General features: G+C 48.3%; 1 protein-coding gene across 13 annotated transcripts in view; it reads left to right on the top strand.

The window, feature by feature from the left end:
- The window catches only part of EXOC6B (exocyst complex component 6B), a 400,399-nt gene that overhangs the window by 283,165 nt on the left and 95,972 nt on the right, over positions 1-21,262 (top strand). For all 13 annotated transcript variants that reach the window (XM_084855222.1, XM_084855227.1, XM_084855223.1 and 10 more), the window contains one exon: positions 20,779-20,852. In XM_084855222.1, the coding sequence (XP_084711348.1) occupies positions 20,779-20,852 (74 nt within the window). The remainder of the gene's footprint in view (positions 1-20,778; positions 20,853-21,262) is intronic.

Here is a 21,262-nt window from a genome sequence, read left to right on the forward strand (position 1 = left end):
TTCTCTAAGCAGTTCACATACAAATATTTAAAAACACTATTAGAAACAATTTCAACTACAATAACAATACAGAATAATAAATGGAATAGTAAGATGGAGCAGCTGTTACTGAAGTGCAATAATCACAGCAGTAACTGATCCAAGAAGGAGCCGCGAAAACCAGCGGGGAGCAAATATCTCCCGTTTCTGCATTTGCTGGAGACTCATGGAAGTGTTGAATGGCAGGAGGACGCTGCCAAGTATCAGTTCAACACTTAAAGGTGAGAGGACTACATTGCTAAGTGGGAGATATCGTGCCCTCCCCCCTTATGTGTACCTACTTCTCCCACTTTGGTGCTCCCTTTTACAGCTGGAATGTACAAGGAAATTGACAAGACAAAGGCACACATATCAGACAGGCAAAAGCGAACTTTCGTGTATATGTGAAGGAATGAGAAATTTTTTTTGTCTCTATTTGCATACGCCCAAAGCACTGGAAAAGAAAGGTGGAGAACAAAAAGGGGCTGCAATTGGAGCAGCGAGAGAGCCGGGACGAGGAGACAAGACAGGTTGTGCCGCGAAGGCACCTGGGATACATACCAGAGCTGGCTGGAGAACTGAGGGGGAAAGAGGGGGAGAACAAGCCACGGCAAGCCCAGTCGTCTGTTGGGCGTAGCCTGGGTGTTTCTGTGAACAACCCACCCACCCTGACTTATTCGCAGGCCGGTTTAGCGTGACCTGTGAACCTAGCCAATTTCTCTGGGTGGGCAGTTCCTGGGTCCAGGGGGTGGGTAATTTACCTGTCCTGGATGGGGTTGCCCTGCCCCGACAGGGACATAGTTTGGAGGTGCTCTTGGATCCATCTCTGCCACTTGAGGCCCAAGTGGCCTCGGTGGCAAAGAGCGCCTATTGCCTGCTTAGACTGGCGCACCAGCTACAGCTGTTCCTGGACAGGGATAGCCAAGCCACACTGATCCATGCATTGGTAACCTCAAGGCTGGACTGTTGCCCTGCACTTCATGTGAGGGTGCCCTTGAGATGGGTTCGGAAGCTGCAGCTGCACTTCCTGCACACGTATGAGCTCTGCACTGGCTGCCAGTTTGCCCCCGAGCCATGTTCAGGGCGTTATTGCTGGCTTTTAAGGCCCTGAAGAGCTGAGGACCAGGTTATCTGAGAGACTGCCTTCTCCCATTTAGATTGCCCGTCTCTACATTCTGAGAGGATGGGCTTGCTCATTTGGCAAGCCTACCGAAGCTCATTTGGCTGTGGTGTGGAGGAGGGCCTTCTCAGTCATGGCTCCTCCCTTGTGGAATGATCTCCGCATGGAGTTCAAGCAGGCTCCTAGTGTGGAATGCTTCTGCCAACACTTGTTTGCCTAGGTGATTCCCTGACCGCCAGCGTGGTCAGCTACCCGTGATTATTTCAGTGAGGTTTTATTGTGTTTATCATTGTTTTAATGCTTTAATGAATGGTTTTATTCTAATCTTGTCTTATAAACTGCTTTGGGATTTTTTTAACTGAAGAGCAGCATAGAAATTCTCTGAAATAAATAAACAGAATAATTTGTGGGAGCACTGCAAGTGGAATCATAGAATAGTAGGATTGGAAGGACACGAAAGGTTCCTCCAGTGCAAGCACCGAGTCATTACTGACTCCTAGAGGGACGCCGCTTGCGCTGGCATTTGCATGGCAGACTGTAGTGGGGTGGTTTGCCATTGCCTTCCCCAGTCGTGACTACCTTTCCTCCAGCAAGCTGGGTACTCATTTCACCGACCTCGGAAGGATGGAAGGCTGAGTTGACCTGAGCCGGCTACCTGGGACCCAGCTTCCGCTGGGATCGAACTCAGGTCGTGGGGAGGGTTTTGGTTGCAATACTGCCACCTACCACTCTGCGCCACACGAGGCTCTAGTAGGATTGGAAGGGGCCTATAAAATCATCGAGTCCAACCTCCTGCTCAATGCAGGAATCCAAGTCAGAGCATCCCTGACAGATGGCTGTCAAACCTCGCCTTGAATGCCTCCAGTGTGGGAGAGCCCACCACCTCCCTAGGGAATTGGGTCCATTGTCGTATTGCTCTAACAGTCAGGAAGTTTTTTCCTCATGTTCAGCCGGAATCTGGGTTTCTGTCACTTGAGCCCATGATTCCGTGTCCTGCACTCTGGGATGATTGAGAAGAGACCCTGGCCTTCCTCTCTGTGACAACCTTTGAAGTCCTTGAAGAGCACTATCCTATCTCCCTTCAGTCTTCTGTTCTCAAGGCTAAACATGCCCAGTTCTTTCAGTCTCTCCTGATAGGGCTTTGTTTCCAGTCCCCTGATCATCTTTGTTGCCCTCCTCTGAACCCTCTCCAGTTTGTCTGCATCCTTCTTAGAGTGTGGTGCCCAGAATTGTACACAGTACTCCAGATGAGGCCTAACCAGTGCTGAGTAGAGGGGAACTAGTACTTCACGGGATTTGGAAGCCATACTTCTGTTAATGCAGCCCAAAATAGCATTGGCCTTTTTTGCAGCCACATCACATTGTTGGCTCATATTCAGCTTGTGATCGACAACAATTCCAAGATCCTTCTCGCTTGTAGTATTGTTGAGCCAGGTATCCCCCATCTTGTAACTGTGCATTTGGTTTGTTTTTCCTAGGTGCAGAACTTGGCATTTATCCCTATTCAATGTCCTTCTGTTGTTTTCTGCCCAGCACTCCAGTCTATCAAGATCACTTTGAATTTTGTTTCTGTCTTCCAAAGTATTAGCTATCTCGCCCAATTTTGTGTCATCTGCAGATTTGATCAGCATTCCCTGCACCTCCTTCTCCAAGTCATTAATACAAAATATTGGAGAGCACTGGGCTCAGGACTGAGCCCTGCGGTACCCCACTCGTTACCTCTCCCCAGTTTGAGAAGGTCCCCTTGATAAGCACTCTTTGAGTCTGATTCTGTAGCCAACTGTGGATCCACCTGATAGTTCTTTCATCTAGCTCATTTTGAGCTCGTTTGCTCAACAGGATATCATGGGGCACTTTGTCAAAAGCTTTGCTGAAGTCGAGGTATATTCTGTCCACAGCATTCCCACAGTCCACATTGGAGGTGACCGGATCAAAAAATGAGATCAGATTCATCTGGCAGGATTTGTTCTTGACAAAGCCATGTTGGCTACGCGTAATCACTGCATTGTTTTCAAGGTGCTTACAGATGGATTGCTTGATCATCTGCTCCAGAATGTTTCCAGGGATTGATGTCAGACTGACTGGTGTTTAGTTCCCAGGTTCCTCCTTTTTGCCCTCTTTGAAGAGAGGGACAACATTAGCCCTCCTCCAGTCATCTGGCACTTCCCCCGTCCTCCATGATTTCTCAAAGAGAATAGACAGCGGTTCTGAGAGTTCTTCTGCCAGTTCCTTTCTTACTCGAGGATGCAGTTCATCTGGCCCTGGAGATTTGAACTCATTCAAAGTACTTAGGTGTTCCTTGACCATATGCCTATCGATCTCAAGCTGCAATCCTGCCCCTTCAGCCTGTACACCTTTGCCAGGGGGTCATAGACCTTCTTTTGGGAGAAGACTGAGCCAAAGTAGGAATTGAGCACTTCTGCCTTTTCTTTGTTCTCTGTTATCATTTTGCCATCCTTATTTAATAGCTGAACCACCATTTCTTTCTTCTGTCTCTTACTACGCACATAGCTGAAGAAAGCTTTTTTGTTGCTTTTAGCATCCCTCACTAACCTCAGCTCATTCTCAGCTTTAGCCTCCTCACGCCATCCCTGCAATTCTGTGTTACCTGCCTGAACTGTTCCTTTGTTGCTTGGCCTTCCTTCCACCTCCTATATGTGTCCTTTTTTGTTTTCAAGTCATCCCTAAGGTTTTTGTGAAGCCACATTGTCTTCTTCTGTTGTCTTCCACCTTTTCTTCTTGTTGGAATTGTTTGTAATTGTGCCTTGAGAATTTCCTTTTTAAAAACTCCCACCCATCTTGGACTCCTGTTCTCGTTAGAGTTACTTGCCATGGGACCTTACTTATCATTGTTCTGTGTTTATTAAAATTGGCTTTCCTAAAATCCAGGGTATACGTTTGGCTACACTCGGCTTTTGCTTCCTTTAGAACCAAGAACTCAAGTATAAAATGGTCACTTTCCCCCAGAGTTCCCGTAACTGCTACTTGATCCACTATGTCATCTCTGTTGGTTAGGATCAAGTCAATGACAGCTGATCCTCTAGTTCCTTCCTCTACTTTCTGTAGGAGGAAGTTATCTGCCACGCAAGTCAGGAATTTCCTGGAGGGGCCATGTTTTGCAGAATTTCTCTCCCAACAAATATCGGGGAAATTGAAGTCCCCCAATACTACTACATCATGCTTCCTTGAAACGTTGGCAGTTTGCTTTTCAAAAGTTTCATCCTCATCTTCTCCTTGGTTGGGTGGCTGGTAGTAGACTCTGACCACCAGACTGAAACTTCCTTCCCAGGCAGCTGCTGGGAGTACTCAGGCCACCTCCCTCAATTCAGTTGGAGCGCTCAGTGGCACCTGGTGAGCTCACAGCCACTCAGAAGGAAGTGGAAGATGGATCAGATCAGAACATAGACCTTAACCAGAAGAGGCCATGGGTGTGTGTGAGAGATTCTCTTTCTAGAGGAAAGGCCTTTCAAGCATAGGCAGGGTTGGCATACTTGAAAGCAGGTGGGATGAAGCTGAAAGGAAGAGGTAGGTGAAGAGAAGTGTTAACAGTATAAGCAGGGAAGGGAAAAGCTAAGCCTCCATACCCAACTTGCTTTCAGGTCTCCCAATGAGAAGCGTCATGGCAGCAAGGTGGGGACAGTGAGAAAGTGCCCCTCTCTGTCATATCATCAAGCCACCCAGCTGCTTAAACCATTACCCTGCTTCTTTCCTTGGCTATCTCCCCACAGGTGTTAACAGGGAGAATTCTCCCTATATGAAAACCCCATGCTGGAGCTAGAAACTGCAGCATTTTGTGGGCAAACGCTGGCATCCAACTAATGCTTGGAGATCCTGTCTCTGGCGCGTTTGGGGCCAACGTCTCTTGCGTTCCTGCCTTGGGATTTGTGTCGTAATTTCCTTGTTTTGTCTGAATGTCGCCATGCAACAAATGGGGCTCTGCACCATTCTGAGCCCAGATAGTGTTCCGCAGACAGCCTCCCTGTCTCTTTTCCATCACAGCTCTGTGAAGCAACGTGTTCCTATTCGCTGCAGATTTTCTTAAGACTCTCTTGTTTCCCCTTCCAGTGATTACCTGCAGCTGCTGTGTAACATACAATTGTGCAGCTTGGAAAGCCCTTGGCAGGAATTTGGGGAAAATGCACAGGGTCCAAGTCAGGTCAGATGAGGTGATAATGCCGCTTGGTCTGCCTGCTGCATTCAGACTTCTCCCTTCTAACACCGGCATGCAGCAGGGCTGAGCTGAAGGGGGAAGGACACTTTGTGAAAAGCAGCTCTGAACCCCCCTCCCCCTGTTCAGGGACTGGCCCCAAACCAGGCAGGAAGGGCACAGCAGCACAGGCAACTTCATTCGCACTCTGAACTCAGTGGTGCCGTCACGCAGACAAACCCAATGGGCTGCTTGATTCTGTGAGGCCAACACTCTCAACTGCATGGCCCCTGGTGCCTGGGACCTGCATTCCCAGGGAGGAGCCCCAGCGGAGGAGCAGCGGCAGGAGGTGGACTGAAGAAATAGGACCTGGACGACGCTGTGAAATCCCCCGCCCCAGCGCATGTGCCTGTCCTCCTGGAGTTCTCACCAGGTGAACATTCAGCCCACCCCTATTGAGCAACACCCGTCCCCCAGTTGCTGCAAGCCCCCCCCCCTTTTCCACAAGCCAAGAAATCCAAGAGAGGGGCAGCAAGGATGTGGGCGGGAGCCAGCTACCAGGACCATGGGATCCCAAGCTTCACTTGGTTTCCAGGCCCAATTCAAAGTGTTAGTTGCCGCCGAAATGGCTTGGGACGAGGCTGTCCTAAAGTGGGGGTAGGAGATTTGCAGGGGCTCAGGGGCCACATTGGCCACCCTGAACCCTGTGAGGGGTATGCCCTCCCCCTGATGCCGCCAAAATCACAGCAGTGCACTTTGTTTCCCAGCTGTTTGGTGGGCTGCCGGGAGCCCCATTCTGCAGGGAAATGAGGCGTATGAAGGAGCTGCCCCTGTGTGCCCTGGGCCTCTGCAGAATCAGAAGTTCCCTGGGAAAGCAGGCATGTTGCCCTCCCCTGCCTTGAAGACTTCCTCCTCCCATATGAACCTGCCCACCCGTGCATCAAGATCAAGATGCACGGGATGCGGGAGAGAATCTTCCTGGGTCACACCCAGACTGTGGAACTCTCTGCCTGGGCCCCTCCTCAATGGGTTTTTGCTGCCTTGTTAAGACCTCCCCCACCCCTTTTATAAAGCCTTTCTTGTTTTTTTTTCCCCTGCTGTCTTTTTCCCCACATTCTGTTTTTAATTGGTTTTATTGTTTTATAATTGAGGGGTGCAAGCTACCTTGAGACAGAAATATGTGGTATAAATTATTGCTATTATTACGGGCTGCAAATGATGCTCCACATGCCTTTTTGCAGCTAAAGAGATGCAAGGGAACATAATGGCTGTGGTGGGTAGGGAGGAGATGCAATTTAAAACCAGACACAGATCAAAGGGGGTTGGAGGGGAGGAGGGGCTGGTAGCAGAGTGAGAGTGTCATGGCTTGACCCAGCCTCTGAGTGCCCTCTGCTCCCCATTTTTTGATAGTTAAGTAGAAAGCAGAGCCTCTGGGATGTTACTTGTATTAGACATGAATCCTATCCCTTTATGGCCTCTTGTATCATCTCAAGAGATTAAACCTTTTATACAGTCTTTGAAGAATATCAAGGCCCCAGGAGAGGACTTTTCCCACCTAAATGTTTTGTGAGCAGTGTAGATTGAGGAGGCTTTTTTTGGCAAGTTTGTCTACTCATATAAACAATACCAGCTGTATACCAAGAGGCTGTATACCAAGAGGCTGTATACCAAGAGGCTGGCAATGTAACATTATCATCCCAATATTCAAGAAGGGTAATTGGTAGGACCCTAGGAACTATCGACCTGTTGGCTTGATTGATATTTCAGCCAACATTTATGCTAAGTATCTCCTTAAAAAATTAGAGGCCTGGGCAGCAGAGAAAGATCTATTGGTTGAAGAGCAAGCAGGCTTTAGGAAAGGGAGATCAATAGGTAATGCTTGTCTACTTTAATTCTTCTTTCTTTATTTTTTAAATCTACTTCTTTTGATAAGTAAACATACAGCAAAAGGCAGGCAGCTTTTTACTGCATTTGCTGATTTTTTACTGCATTTCTTGACCGAACCCCACTGAGGCATGATAGTGAAGGATGCAACCCTCAAGTTGTGGGGAGCTACTGACACCACAGTTTAATGTAGGAATCAGCTCTTAAAAGGGGGATACGGAATTAGAGTGGAAGGATGGTCACAACCATGTGCCGTGGCTTATGCTGTTGTTGGAATTGAAGGGCATCTGGCATGGGTGGCTTCATTGCAGGCCTGGTGGCATTTGAGTCCATACCTAGTTCTAGAGGGATCCTGCTGTCTTGTGCTTGTAGAAAGTCAATGGAGATGGCCAGAAGCACGCATGTGTCTGTCTGCCTGCCTGTTATTAAAAATATGTTATAGCATCATTTGCAAGTGGAAGCACCAAGGCTGAATTATGTCAAAATTCATGAGGCATGCTGCTTATGATTTCCATCTGCGCATTTGTTTGCAAGTGTATGTTATAGAAAATCTCCAGAATAGCTAACAGTGGCACCATCTTCTGAGAGCCTTTTCCAGTACATGCCCTTGGAAAATAATGGGACATTTGAGAGTGCTTCCTAGCAGAAAGTGTTGCGTATGTATACAGCATTAGGACTGGCAAGCCTGCCTGCCTGCCTCTTGATTTCTTTCCATCCATCTGGGCTAGTGCCACACCTTCTTCTGAGGGAGGAACTCCCCACGCTCCCAGACGGGCCATGACTTTTGGACAGGGAAGTTTCTGTAGGACTCTTGGAAGGTCTCCCTCCAGCAGACTTTTTTCACTCTTCATTTTACTTGTATCCCTTTTTAGCTTTGCCTTCCTCTAATAAAGGGTTGTGGATGGGGGCACACAGCAATTGGGGTGTGGCATGAGGAAGCGGACTCCCCCCTGTCCTGCCTACTCCCCATGTTCCCCACCCCCACTCTCCAGGCCAGAGCAAGGCAGCTGAGGCACTTTGGATTCTTTGGCTGACAGTCCTTTGCAGCCAGTCTGACAAACAGCTGGGATGCAGGTGCTGTGGTTGCCCCACAGACTGCAAGGCCCCTCCCGCCCCCACAGTTTGGCTTCGGGCCCCTGCAGAGACAGTGCGTCTCCAGGTTCCCTCTCCAAGGGGTGGGCTTGAATTCAGGGGGCGTGGCCTAAGTACTCCCAGCAGCTGTGTGGGCAGGAAGATCCAGTCTGTTTCCTGCCTTCTAGCTGAGCAGAGCAGAGGAAGCTGCTCCAGTTGGTCTAGGTGCTATACAAGCAAGCAAGCTCCCAGAGAGTGAGAAAACAGGGAGAGCAAACAGTTTGGCAGGGGAGGTCAAGGGGGAGGACCCTAACAATTTTTTTAAAATTTCTTTTTCTTGTAACACACTTCCACACCACTGGGACTCTGTTGTTAACCTCCAGTGAATAGAGGACAAAGCACAGGCTATCCCAGTATAACCAGAAAGCTAGAAACATAATGGGAATAGAGAATATGGAAGGAAAAGACTCTCCAGTGGTGGTGACCTGCAAGGTGTGTGCAATATTTGTCTTCTTCTCTGAGATCAACATGGCCTACACTGTTGGAAGAAAAGGTAGGAGGACTGGAGTGATGAGTGTCGACCCTCCAGGGAATAAGAGAACACGAAGAGTTCTTCGACAGGACAGTGGAACTACAGCAGAAAAGTGAAGTACAGATGGTAGAAGAGCAACAGCAAGCTGAGGCAGAAGAGGACAATGCTGAGGTGAGGAAAAATGAAGTAGAGGATACCCCTTGGAAAAAGGTGACAGGAGCAGAAGAACTAGAAGCCACTCTGAAGCAGTGGAACTATGGAACCGTTTTCAGGTACTTCTGGATAAGACTGGAGAACAGCCTGCAGAGGAAGAATTACAGGGGACCCCGCATGAGAGCAAACAAGAGGCTGAAGGTCAGTCAAGCAGAGGCAATGAAAGCAAGGCCTACAACCACAAGAAGAGAAGAGTAGTAGTTGTGGGAGACTCCTTGCTGTGTGGGATTGAAGCCCAAGTATGTCGTGAAGACCTGTGGACTCACCAGGTATACTGTCTCCCAGGAGGATGAATTAGAGATGTGACTGAAGGGTTGCCTACACTCATAAAGCCCACTAACAGGAATCCCTTTCTTCTCAACCACGTGAGAACAAATGATACGGCCAAGCAGAGCTACGAAGAAATCACGTCAGACTTTGAAGCTTTGGGAAGGAAACTCACGAACTTTGGGGCCCAGATAGTTTTCTCATCCATCCTTCCAGTAGTTAGAAGAGGGGTAGTAAGGGAAAGAAAAATACTCCAGGTGAATGACTGGCTAGGAAGGTGGTGCCGACATGAGAGATTTGGCTTCTGGGACCACGGGCTATACTTCCTGGAAGATGGACTGTTGGCAAGGGATGGGTGGCACCTCACAAGGGCCAGGTAGAATGTGTTTGGCCACAGCATGAAGAATTTCATAAGGAGGGCTTTAAACTGCACCCTACGGAGGAGAGAGACATAGAGTTAGGGGTAACAATGGACAAAGGCTCATGTACCACAATGGAGAGAAAAGCTCTAATAGCGCCCAATAATAGTCTTCATAAAGATGTAGGAAGAAAGCAGGACCATGAAGCACATGGTCTTTGATGTCTATGTACTAATGCCCAGAGTATGGGAGACAAACTTGAACTCTTAATACGGGAGGGAAATTATGACTTGATAGGTATGAGTGAAACTTGGTGGGATGACTCCCATGACTGGAAGACAGCAATTGAAGGATATAAGTTGTTCAAAAAGAACAGGAGGAACAGAAAGGGAGATGGAGTTGCATTATATGTTAAAAATACATCTCTCTGCACAGAAGTACAGGAGGATGAGCTTGGTAGCCCCATCGAGAGCGTCTGGGTTGAAATAAATGGAGCAAAGAATAAAAGGAACCTGGTGGTCGGAGTCTACTACTGGCCACCCAACCAAGGAGAAGACGAGGATGAAACTTTTGGAAAGCAAATTGCCAATATTTCAAGGAAGCATGATGTAGTAGTAATGGGGGACTTCAGTTCCCCCGATATTTGTTGGGAGTCAAATTCTGCAAAACATGGCCCCTCCAAGAGATTCCTGACATATGTTGCTGATAATGTCCTCCTACAGAAAGTAGAGGAAGGAACTAGAGGATCAGCTGTCCTTGACTTGATCCAACAGAGATGATGTAGTGGATAAAGTAGCAGTTACGGGAATTCTGGCGGAAAGTGACCATGTTATACTAGAGTTCTTGGTTTTAAAGGAAGCAAAAGCTGAGTGTAGCCAAACGCGTACCCTAGATTTTAGGAAAGCCAATCCCCTTCTGCCACTCTCTGGGTGGTCATTTCGGGGGTCGGGGGGGGGGAGGCAGCAGTTCTGTGGAGCCTGAGTTGAGCCCTGAGGTGGAGCTCTAGCTGCACCAGAGTTCCAAATATAGGATTACCTTCTTGACATCCCAGTGGTTGTGGTGGAAGGAGGAGGGGTTCATTGAATCCTACCAGGATCAATAAGTAACAGGTAGTCCTGGAAGGCCCCTTCTGGCTGAGGAGGTCCAGGTTTCCAGAGCTGGCCTGCTTGTGGCTTTGGTGGCTGCCAAGCAGAGTAGAGCTCCTGTCTCAAAATCCAGTAGCACATTCCAGAGCTGGATCAATCACAGCTAGCAGCCTATAGTTGAAGGCACACTTGGAAGAAACTGATTATCTAGACCCATTTCAGTCGGGCTTCAGGCTTGGGCATGGGACAGAAACGGCCTTGGTCGCCTTGGTGGATGATATGAGGAGGGCTCTGGATAGGGGTGAATGCTCCTTCCTTGTTCTCCTCGACCTCTCAGCGGCTTTTGATACCGTTGACCACAGTATCCTCCTGGACCGCCTGGAGGGGTTGGGCATTGGAGACACTGTATTGCAGTGGTTCCGGTCCTTCCTCTCCGGCAGGTACCAGAGGGTAGCACTGGGAGAGGAGGTTTCGGACCCGTGGCCACTCACTTGTGGGGTGCCACAGGGTTCCATCCTCTCCCCGATGCTATTTAACATCTATGTGAAGCCACTGGGGGCTATCATCAGGAGGTTTGGGGTGCAGTGTCATCAATATGCGGATGACACGCAGCTCTACCTCTCATTCAAATCTTCACCAAGGTTGGCCGTAGAATCCCTGTCCAAATGTCTGGAGACGGTGAGTGGCTGGATGGGGAGGAATAAGCTGAAGCTGAACCCTGACAAGACCGAGGTACTTTTGGTGGGAGACAAGAGGAGGCTGGGGGATGTTGACCTGGTGTTGAATGGGGTACGGCTACCCTTGAAAGACCAGGTCCGCAGCCTGGGGGTCATTTTGGACTCCCAGCTGTCCATGGAGGCTCAGGTGTCAGCTGTGAGCCGGACAGCGCTGTATCAACTCCATCTGATACGGCGGCTGCGCCCCTTCCTTCCCGACCATCTGCTCCCATCGGTAGTACATGCCCTGGTCTCCTCTCGTTTAGATTACTGTAATGCGCTCTACGTGGGGTTACCCTTGAAGACGGTTCGGAAGCTGCAGCTGGTACAGAACGCGGCGGCTCGCCTTATTAAAGGCAGCCGCCGGCGAGATCACATCATTCCAGTGCTGAAGGAGTTGCACTGGTTACCAGTTGTTTTCCGGGCCAAATTCAAGGTGTTGGTTTTGACCTTTAAAACCCTATATGGTTCCGGCCCAGCCTATCTTAAGGAGCGCCTCCAGCAACACCAGACAGGCCGCTTAACAAGATCAGCCTCAGATGGCCTTCTCTCTGTCCCATCAGCCAGGACAGCTAGACTGGTGGGGACGAGGGAGAGGGCCTTCTCTGTGGTGGCCCCCACTCTGTGGAACTCCCTCCCTAGGGAACTCCGTCATGCCCCCTCTTTAATGAGCTTCCGTCGTGCATTAAAAACGTGGTTGTTCAGGCAGGCATTTGGGGTGGGTTAGGGTATTTAAAAAAAAAAAATTATGGTAAAATTTTATTGTTTTAAATTGTTTTATGGTGGGTTGTACATCGCCCAGAGTGGCTGGCTGACCAGTCAGATGGGCGATTAATAAATTTAATAAATAAATAAATATAGGCTGAGCAGGAACAGTCATGAACTGTGGGTTACTCTGAAGTAGATTCTGGTGATTCCTCTTTCTTCTGGAGGAGACTGTGCCTTTTAAGGTCAGTAGAAGGCCTTCATTTGCCAGCTCTTACCTTACATAAGACTGGAGTTACAGGTGATGTGGATATTTTTTTTAGGGTAGTCTGCAGAAAGCTCTGACTCAGGGATTGTTGTTAAGTCGTGTCTGACTCTTCGTGACCCCATGGACCATAGGACACTAGGCCTTCCTGTCCTCCACTCTCTCCCGGAGTGTGCTCAAGTTCATATTCATTGCAAGAATACTGGAGTGGGTTGCCATTTCCTTCTCCAGTGGACCACATTTTGTCAGAAGTCTCCACCATGACCTGTCCATGTTGGGTGGCCCTGCATGGCATAGCTTATGGCTTCACTGAGTTACGCAAGCCCCTTTGCCACAACAAGGCAGTGATCCATGAAGGGGTAGGCAATGCTTTTGGGCCCATGAACGCATTTGGCAGTTTGAGAAACTGTTGTGGGCACCACCACAAAATTGCTGCCATGGGAACTGTGGCTAGACACAGAGGCCAAGTAATCTGCCCAAATGGCTGTGTACAATGCCTAGGTGGGAGCCCAGGCACAACACACTTTGAACCCGCAGGTTTCAGTGCCCTTTTCTTTTTTCCCTTCTTGGCGGCTGGGTGCGCTGCAGAGGAAAGCATCAACCTGCAGCCACCCGCCATCTTCATTTCCCAAGAATGTCTCTGAGCCCAGAGGCATGTATGGGAAAGAAAGATGGCAGCAGCTGGAGGTCCACAGTTTGCTTAGGTGTGATTCCAGCTGCCAGGAAGAAAATGTGTTACTCTAAAAAGAAAAATGTGGGAGGGGTGGGGCATTTTGGCAGGTGTGAGAAAGGGGGCCAGGGACACACAGACTAACTGATACATCAGCGAGGGAGGTGGCTGCACTAAGAGTATTTGGTTGCAGGGGTAACAAGAACCTCTCATCACAGCCTTGTACTGACGGACTTTCTAAAGGCTGAACAAATAAAGAATTCTCCCACAGTTCATGGGTTTCCTGTGTGGAATCTCAACCAGGGTGTCGGGGGAGGGTGTTCAGACATGTTGTGAAGGTTCTTCTTAGGACCATCTCCAGCATAAGCACTCTGCCTGCTCTGCTTACCAGGTGTCTAAATTAGGGACACCACTGAATAGCAGCTTTGCCTGTTTTCCTTAAGGATAAGGCTGTGCTCAGGCTGGCATTCATGGTGTGGGAAACCACATATTTCATAGGCCCCAAGAGTTGGTTCTTCCTAATGTTTGTTGTTTAAAAAATGAAATAAATATGTGTACCCCCCCCCCCAAACAGGGAGAATTGGTTCTCTCAGATGTGTCCTCAGCAATGGGTGGCATCTGACCGTCCAGATGTTTTGGCCTACACCTCCTGTCAGCCCTCACCTGTATAACCAATGGTGAGAGATGTTGGGAGTTGTTGGCCAAAATATCTGGAGGGTTACAAGTTGACCATCCCTGCGTCCCAGAGAGCAGAATTGGCACTAGTTAGATGTGCGAAGTGCCCTGCAGTTCTAATTGGTAAGAACACTGGATATTAGGAAGATGGGCCCCTTCTTGGTTTCCTTTTAACTAGCCATCTTTGAGAAGAAAAGGAGCTAGAGTATTTCACTGAGGAGGCCACTGGGGTTGCCCACAGGGTTCACTTCTTGGGAGGAACCCTGTTATGCTGGATATTGTATTCGCACCTTTTGGTTAATTGCCCTAAACAAACAACACTCTTTTAGATTTTTAGTTAATTGCCCTAAACAAACAACACTCTCCTTTGTATGAACAGTGTTTGTTTTGCACTGCTGTTTGGGTTACAGCTCACTCTGTGAGGGAGAATTTGGGTGGGGGAGGCCTCCTCCAGAGGAGATTTTCAGGCCTGCCTCAGGGCATGCCTTTACTGGGCATTACAAGCTCATGTCCTTGGCCAAGGAAGCCTGTGGGAAAGGGTTGGACAGAGGGGCTTCTTTTCCTGAGGAGCAGCCCTGTGCCCTGAGGATGTTACTGTTCTGGTGTATCCCAGGTGCGCAGACTGCCCTCTGGGCAGTGGAGGGGGAGAGGAAGATGTTCACTTACTCTAAGTTCCCATTCTTCCAGGTGGCCAGAAGGCAGCCCACCCTCCTGGCTGGGAATGTTCTGCTTGGTCCACACTGACAGGCCGCAGGGCTCTTCCTCACTTGTGTCCACAGGTTATACTCAAGGATGCACAAACATCCCAAGCAGGGTCCAAGCCCCAGAGGGCTGGGCTTTTGCAAGCACCGATCTCGAATGCCTGAACAGGGCTGCCCGTCCCCCAGGGCCCAGCAACCTTCCTGAGGCAGTGGGGGAGGCAATGGAGAAAGCAGAGAGCATGCCAAACCCCCAGCGGAGGGATTTAGTCTCTGCCTCTGCCAGAGAACAGCACTATCTTCCTGCATGGCATGCTGGGGCTTATAGTGATGCTGCCTCCCCATGGATGCTGCCTCCCGATTATCCTGCTGCAGGCAGCTTTTGTGGGCCCGGGGGGGTGGGTACTGAGGAGGAGGAGGACGCAGCAGGGACTTGCATTTGCAAGGCATTTATCGTTTTCTCTTCGAGTTGGTTGACATCTTTGTCCTTCATGTTGATAAGGTTGATCAGTGAAATGAAAGTTTTCCTGCTCTTCCAGTTCTGGTTTGGGAGGGTGGAAAAGCAGAAGATTGACCAAACCAGGAGATGGCCACATTCCAAATGTAAAGACTGCCCTCTACACATTTAGAAGAATGGGAATTTACAGAGGGCACCCCCTCCCCTGCACTTTTTAGTGTGTAACACACAGGGGTCTCTCTCTGTATCCTCTCTGTATCTGCATTGTTTCTGTTTTAGAGCCTATGAAAGAAAAAAGTCTATTGCATATAGCCAACCCATGTGGGTCTTTCTCCTTCCACCCCCCGCCCCAATTCTATTGAGCTCTTTTTATTTCTGGTCCTTTGTAAAAGGCTTAGCCATTCCTGTTCCTTGGGCCTGCCTTTGGGAGGATGTTTTGGGAAAGAGGTTAGAGTCCCCCTGTAACCTGTCCTGGGTGGGTGGCCCTTGCCTGTAGGCCTCGCAAAGACATCACTTCTTTGGCCTGAACACAAGTCTTGCAGCCCCTTAGCCTGCCACAGGGCTTTGTACCAAGACCAGCTCTGTTCTCTGGCGATTTTCTGCTCAAGGGGCCATGCTGTAGGTGGCTTGCTCCATCTCGCCACAGATACAGGGAAGGCACGGCAGAGGGATCGAGCGGTTTCCCGGCAATGCCGCACTGGGCTCTTGGGCCGCTCTGTGCTAATTGTAGTGACACCTGGCAGAGGAAGCTAAGTGCAAGAACTGGCTGTGCACTCCTTGGCTGTGCCCTCCTTTGCTTGAATTAAGCAGCAAGCTTTGCACACGCATCCCCTGCCACTGAACTGTAAATGTGTGTCCAAACGATGACCTCTGGCTATTCGAAGGGGCACCGACACATTCCTGGAAAGCCACCCTGTCGGGCTGTGGCATCTTTGAGGCTTAGCGGGTTCATCATGATACTGAGCTGCAGTTGGCTTTTGGCACCTGCCCCCAGCAGTTCATGGTTGCAGGATTGAGACTGAGGTCTAGGCAAGGAAGGCATCTGGAACAGTGCAGGGCCAGAGGCTGAGAGGCGTGCACCAAGAGTGACAACAAAGGCAGGCACAGGCATGAGCCAAAATTGGCAGCTATCAAGTCTTTCATAGAAGGATGAGCAAGCTCAGATTAGTTCCTGCAGTCCACATAAGGAGCCTGAAAGCTCAGTGGCAGATATATGACTTGCAGCAAAAGGTCCCAAGTCCAGTCCCTGGTAGCATCTCCACTTGAAAAAGGAGCTCAGGGCATGGGGCTGAGGGACACCTTTCTCTTCCTTGGGCAAGCACTACCAGCTGTCCACGTAGACAACACTGGGCTCAATGACCCAGTATATAAGGCAACTCCCTGCATTTATATGCTCCGCCCTGGCTGCATGCAAGCCTCATGTTCTGGAGGGCCCAAGAGCACCAGCAGGACTTGAGGACCCAGCAAAGTTACCTCAGTCAAAGAATTGCAGTCTGTCTTGGAAAGATTCCTCCCTTGCAGGAGCCAACTGTCTGCCTCAGAGGAGGAGCCATGCAAAGTGGCAGCAGCATTGCCACATCATGTCCCCTGACTGATTCAGCTAGAGTGGAGCAGTCAAACCTGCCAAAGACAAGTTCCAGTGCTCTGATGCGCAATCCTATGCAGGTAACAGGCATGTGATGTGGACTTTTGTGAAGGTGGTTGGCATAAATTCACATGGGTCATTGTAACCCTGAGGGGAACCAAATTAACAGGTTGAGAAGTAAAAGACTATGGAGCACACTGATTTGAGCGCTAAACAGTGTGCATCCAGTAATAACCCATTGGGAAGATGGTTTGTCACAGATGATGTTACGTTTTCAAGGAGATTATGCAACTAATTCATTTGAACATAGCATCCTGCTTCAGCCCAGGATTCTGGTGCAAGTAGCATCTGAGAACCAGAATGTATTTAGAGAATCTCAGTTACAAAACTAAATGAAACATATACTAAAGCCCATTATAAGATCCTTAATTATTGTAATATCAAGGCTAATGTTATTTGTACTGCCCCAGTAACATTGCAGCCACATCTTATGAAGTCCTGGTTGTATGACAACAAATGGCTGGACCTGAGAATCATAGAATAGTAGGGTTGGAAGGGGCCTACAAGACCGTTGACTCCAACCCCCTGCTCAGTGCAGGAATCCAAGTCAGAGCATCCCTGACAGATGGCTGTCCAGCCTCGTCTTGAATGCCTCCAGTGTGGGAGAGCCCACTACCTCTCCATTGCCTGGGTTCCATTGTCGTATGGCTCTAACAGGATGTTTTTCGTGATGTTCAGTTGGAATCTGGCTTCCTTGTAACTTGAGCCCATTATTCCATGTCCTGCACTCAGGGATGTTTGAGAAGAGATCCTGGCCTTCCGCTCTGTGACAACCTTTCAAGTACTTGAAGAGCGCTATCCTGTCTCCCCTCAGTCTTCTCTTCTCAAGGCTAAACATGCCCAGTTCTTTCAGTTTCTCTTCATAGGGCTTTGTTTCCAGTCCCCTGAGATTTGAACTCATTCAAAGTAATTAGGTGTTCCTTGACCATATGCCTATCAGTCTCAAGCTGCACTCCTGCCCCTTCAGCCTGTACTTCGCCTTTGTCAGGGGGGTCATAAACCCTCTTTTGGGGGAAGACTGAGCCGAAGTAGGAATTGAGCACCTCTGTCTTTGTCATCTGTTATAATTTTGCCATCCTTATTGAATAGTTGAACCACCATTTCTTTCCTCTGTCTTTTACTCTGCACATATCTGAAGAAAGCCTTTTTGTTGCTTTTAGCATCCCTCGCTAACCTCAGCTCATTCTCAGCTTTAGCCTTCCTGACACCATCCCTGCAGTTCTGTGCTACCTGCCTGCACTCTTCCTTTGCAGCTTGGCCTTCCTTCCACTTCCTGTAAGTGTCTCAGTTTTTTTCAGGTCATCTCTAAGCTTTTTGTGACGCCACATTGGCTTCTTCTGTTGTCTTCCGCCTTTTTTTCTTGTTGGAATTGTTTATAATTGTGCCTTGAGAATTTCCTTTTTAAAAACTCCCACCCATCTTGGACTCCTTTTCTCATTAGAGTCGCTTGCCATGGGACCTTACTTATCATTGTTCTGAGGTAATTAAAATCGGCTTTCCTAAAATCCAGGGTACAGGTTTGGCTACACTCGGCTTTTGCTTCCTTTAGAACCAAGAACTCAAGTATAACATGGTCGCTTTCCCCCAGAGTTCCCGTAACTGCTACTTTATCCACTACGTCATCTCTGTTGGTTAGGATCAAGTCAAGGACAGCCGATCCTCTAGTTCCTTCCTCCACCATCTGTAGGAGGAAGTTATCCGCCACATGTCAGGAATTTCTTGGAGGGGCCATGTTTTGCAGAATTTGTTTCCCAACAGATATTGGGGAAACTGAAGTCCCACATTACTACTACATCATGCGTCCTTGAAACATTGGCAATGTGCTTTTCAAAAGTTTCATCTTCGTCTTCTCCTTGGTTGGGTGGCTGGTAGTAGACTCCGACCACCATGTTCCTTTTATTCTTTGCTCCATTTATTTTAACCCAGACGCTCTCGATGGGGCTACCAAGCTCATCCTCTTGTATTTCTGTGCAGAGAAATGTATTTTTCACATACAGTGCAACCCCACCTCCCTTTCTGTTCCTTCTGTTCTTTTTGAGCAAGTTATATCCTTCAATTGCTGTATTCCAGTCATGAGAGTCATCCCACCAAGTTTCAGTTATACTGAATGTTCAATTTGTGTTGAAGGTAAGGAAGAGTGCACAATTAAGGGTGCAATCTCCCTTCAGATGGGGGAGAAACATGCTGGTAGGGCAGCTCCAGTTAAGATCTCTGCACAGGCAGTTGAAAGGAACCTCCAAAGGAGGAAGTTTAAGCAGGAAATGTTTATTGATCAGCTGAAACCTGATACCAGTGTGTTGGATGAAATGAATCAAGCCATGATGTTTATTGATGCAGCTTGATGGGTTGTTCAAGACAGGTGCTGATTGTTAATTATTTCCCCCTCATGCTTGTTGCTGATTGGATTTGCCTCCGTTTCTAAGTGGTACTGTAGCATACTCGTGTTTGTGGCTGATGCTGGCATGTTTTGCTGAAACGTTTCACATTTAAAAAATCTGTTTATAAAAAAAAAACAACTTTTAACATGTATAAGCTGGATGTGCAGTTGCTGGTCATTATTGTGGTTTGGAGTGCCATGATAAACTGTTGTTGAGCTAGTAAGTTAAGAGTATATGTTCAGTACAGACAGTGAAATAATTTGAAAAGGGTCTGGACGTACCGTCAGGTCGGTTCAGCTAGTTGCCATTGCCAACACCAAAATACCAGTTTGTAGCAATAGGGTACCACTATTCTTTGTACTGTGTTTTCTAGAAAACCTAAGAATGACTCTCCTCTGTGCACACACCCCAGTCCCCAAGTACACATTCTTCATCCCTCCTTTAGACTTTGACCATAAACCTTAAAGAGCAAGAATATTTCAACATGGAAAACTTGCATTCAGTAGCTCCTAATGAGCGGCTGGAATGATTTAACCTCTCAGCTGAACAGGCGTCTTGACTATTGAATTGTCCATCTAGTTTCAAAAGCCTACCAATATCAGATGCCAGTCCTGCAATGGGTCACTCATTCTCAGCCTCCCAGGTCACCCAAACCCTCCATGTGATGCTGTATTGCCAAGGCTGGCCCAACCACACAAGTAACCCAACTATCCATTTGGGGCACCAGTAAAGCAAAACACAATCTTAAAGGTGCACTCCAAGGAGCCTCTGGAAGGTGTTGGAGGGCGCTATGGCAGAACACCCTGTGCAATGAAGCCACTGGAGGTGGTGCAACTTTGGGGCCAATCTTGTGTTTTTCTCTTGATTGAAAGGCTTGACTTGGCAATGCTTGGTGGCCTGGCCTGTTCCACCAACCAATAACATGGAGATGCGTAATTAGGGGAATTAAATTTGATATGATATTCTGTTTGCCACCAAAGCAGGAACTTTGCCTGTTCCTTGAAGATGAGATAGGATTGTCATGCCTACCTTCAGCCGCTGAATTGAGTTATGTAGATGGTGGCCAAGACCATCTTAAATGCAAGTCATTCTAGACTTCCTCTTCTATGCTGTATGTGATACTGGTTTAAACAATTAGATACCAAATTATTAATTTAAACATAAACCTTTGGACACCAAAGAGGTAAGGGATGGAGAGGATATTTTCCTTGATGCTTATTGCTGTTCCCTGCTAGTCAAATGGCTGCCTTCAAAACAAATTGATATTCTACACGGTGGTGGTGCTTCTCCCCATTTTCTGGGCTTTGTGCAATGATATCATATCAGATAAGTTATTCTGCTTCAACATAATTAATGGAGCAGTTTGGCTTATTTATTTTTGACCAATGTGCATGGATCATGGTGACAGGCATGAAATTAGACAATTCCTCGAGTGCCCCCAAATATAAATAGCTTTCGGAACTGAAAAGGGTTTCACAGCTGAAGATTTTATTGTGTTGAGAGGAAAAGTGTTTCCATTGACCCCCACCCCCCCAACACACACACTTTCCCTCCATCCCCCAAATGCTTTTCTTCTTTGCAAATTGTTTGTCCATTCACAAAACAAATACTCTGGAGCCCAGTGAGGCTCATGGGAATAAATTTCAGGTCGAATTAGTACAGTTTCCTTGCTGTCAGGATGGTGGAATTAATGGTGTTTTGATGACACAAATTTTGAAGGGCGAACAAAAAGCTTGAAGGGAGGGAGACCTGACTCCTTAGAAGTGCGGTCCTCCTCTCCCCCAGCCGCTGTTGTCTTTGCTGTCATCCGTCTGCCAATCTCCCTGTCCATGGTTAGTTAAAAGCGCTTTTTATCCTCTCTTCTTTCCCACAGAGTTTGCCAGATCCGGGCCAGTGCCTGGGTTCCAAGGGGACACGCTGCAGTTGGCCTTCATCGACTTGAGACAAGTACGTCTTTGTGTTCTTGTTTTTTGTGTTTCTTTTAAGATGTGTGACTGAAGACCATCAGGTCTTAAGGGAGGGAGGAGGGGGTGGGGTTGGCGGCCCAGGCCAGAGACCTCTATTCCTCTCCACCACCACCACTGCCATCAACCCACCCAGTCCCTCGAGTTTGCGTCCACCTTTTCGTGTAGTTATCTGGACCTCTTCTCCTGATGGAAGTACGAAAGAGGTGGTGGTGGGTGGCCTGGTGAGAAAATGGGGGCACCCATGATCCCAGGCCGTGGGTGTGTTGAGTTCCACTTGGCATCTACCATAGTGGCAGGAAGATGATTTTGGCCTGCTCTGCATGGGCACTGAGCAGGGGCTGCTAACAGAAGAAGCACTGATGCAGAGGCTGCTCCTGCTAGCGTGACTTT

Source organism: Heloderma suspectum, chromosome 5 (assembly GCF_057233095.1).
Source record: "Heloderma suspectum isolate Gila_16-S chromosome 5, 16-S_ref, whole genome shotgun sequence".
NCBI lineage: Eukaryota > Metazoa > Chordata > Lepidosauria > Squamata > Helodermatidae > Heloderma > Heloderma suspectum.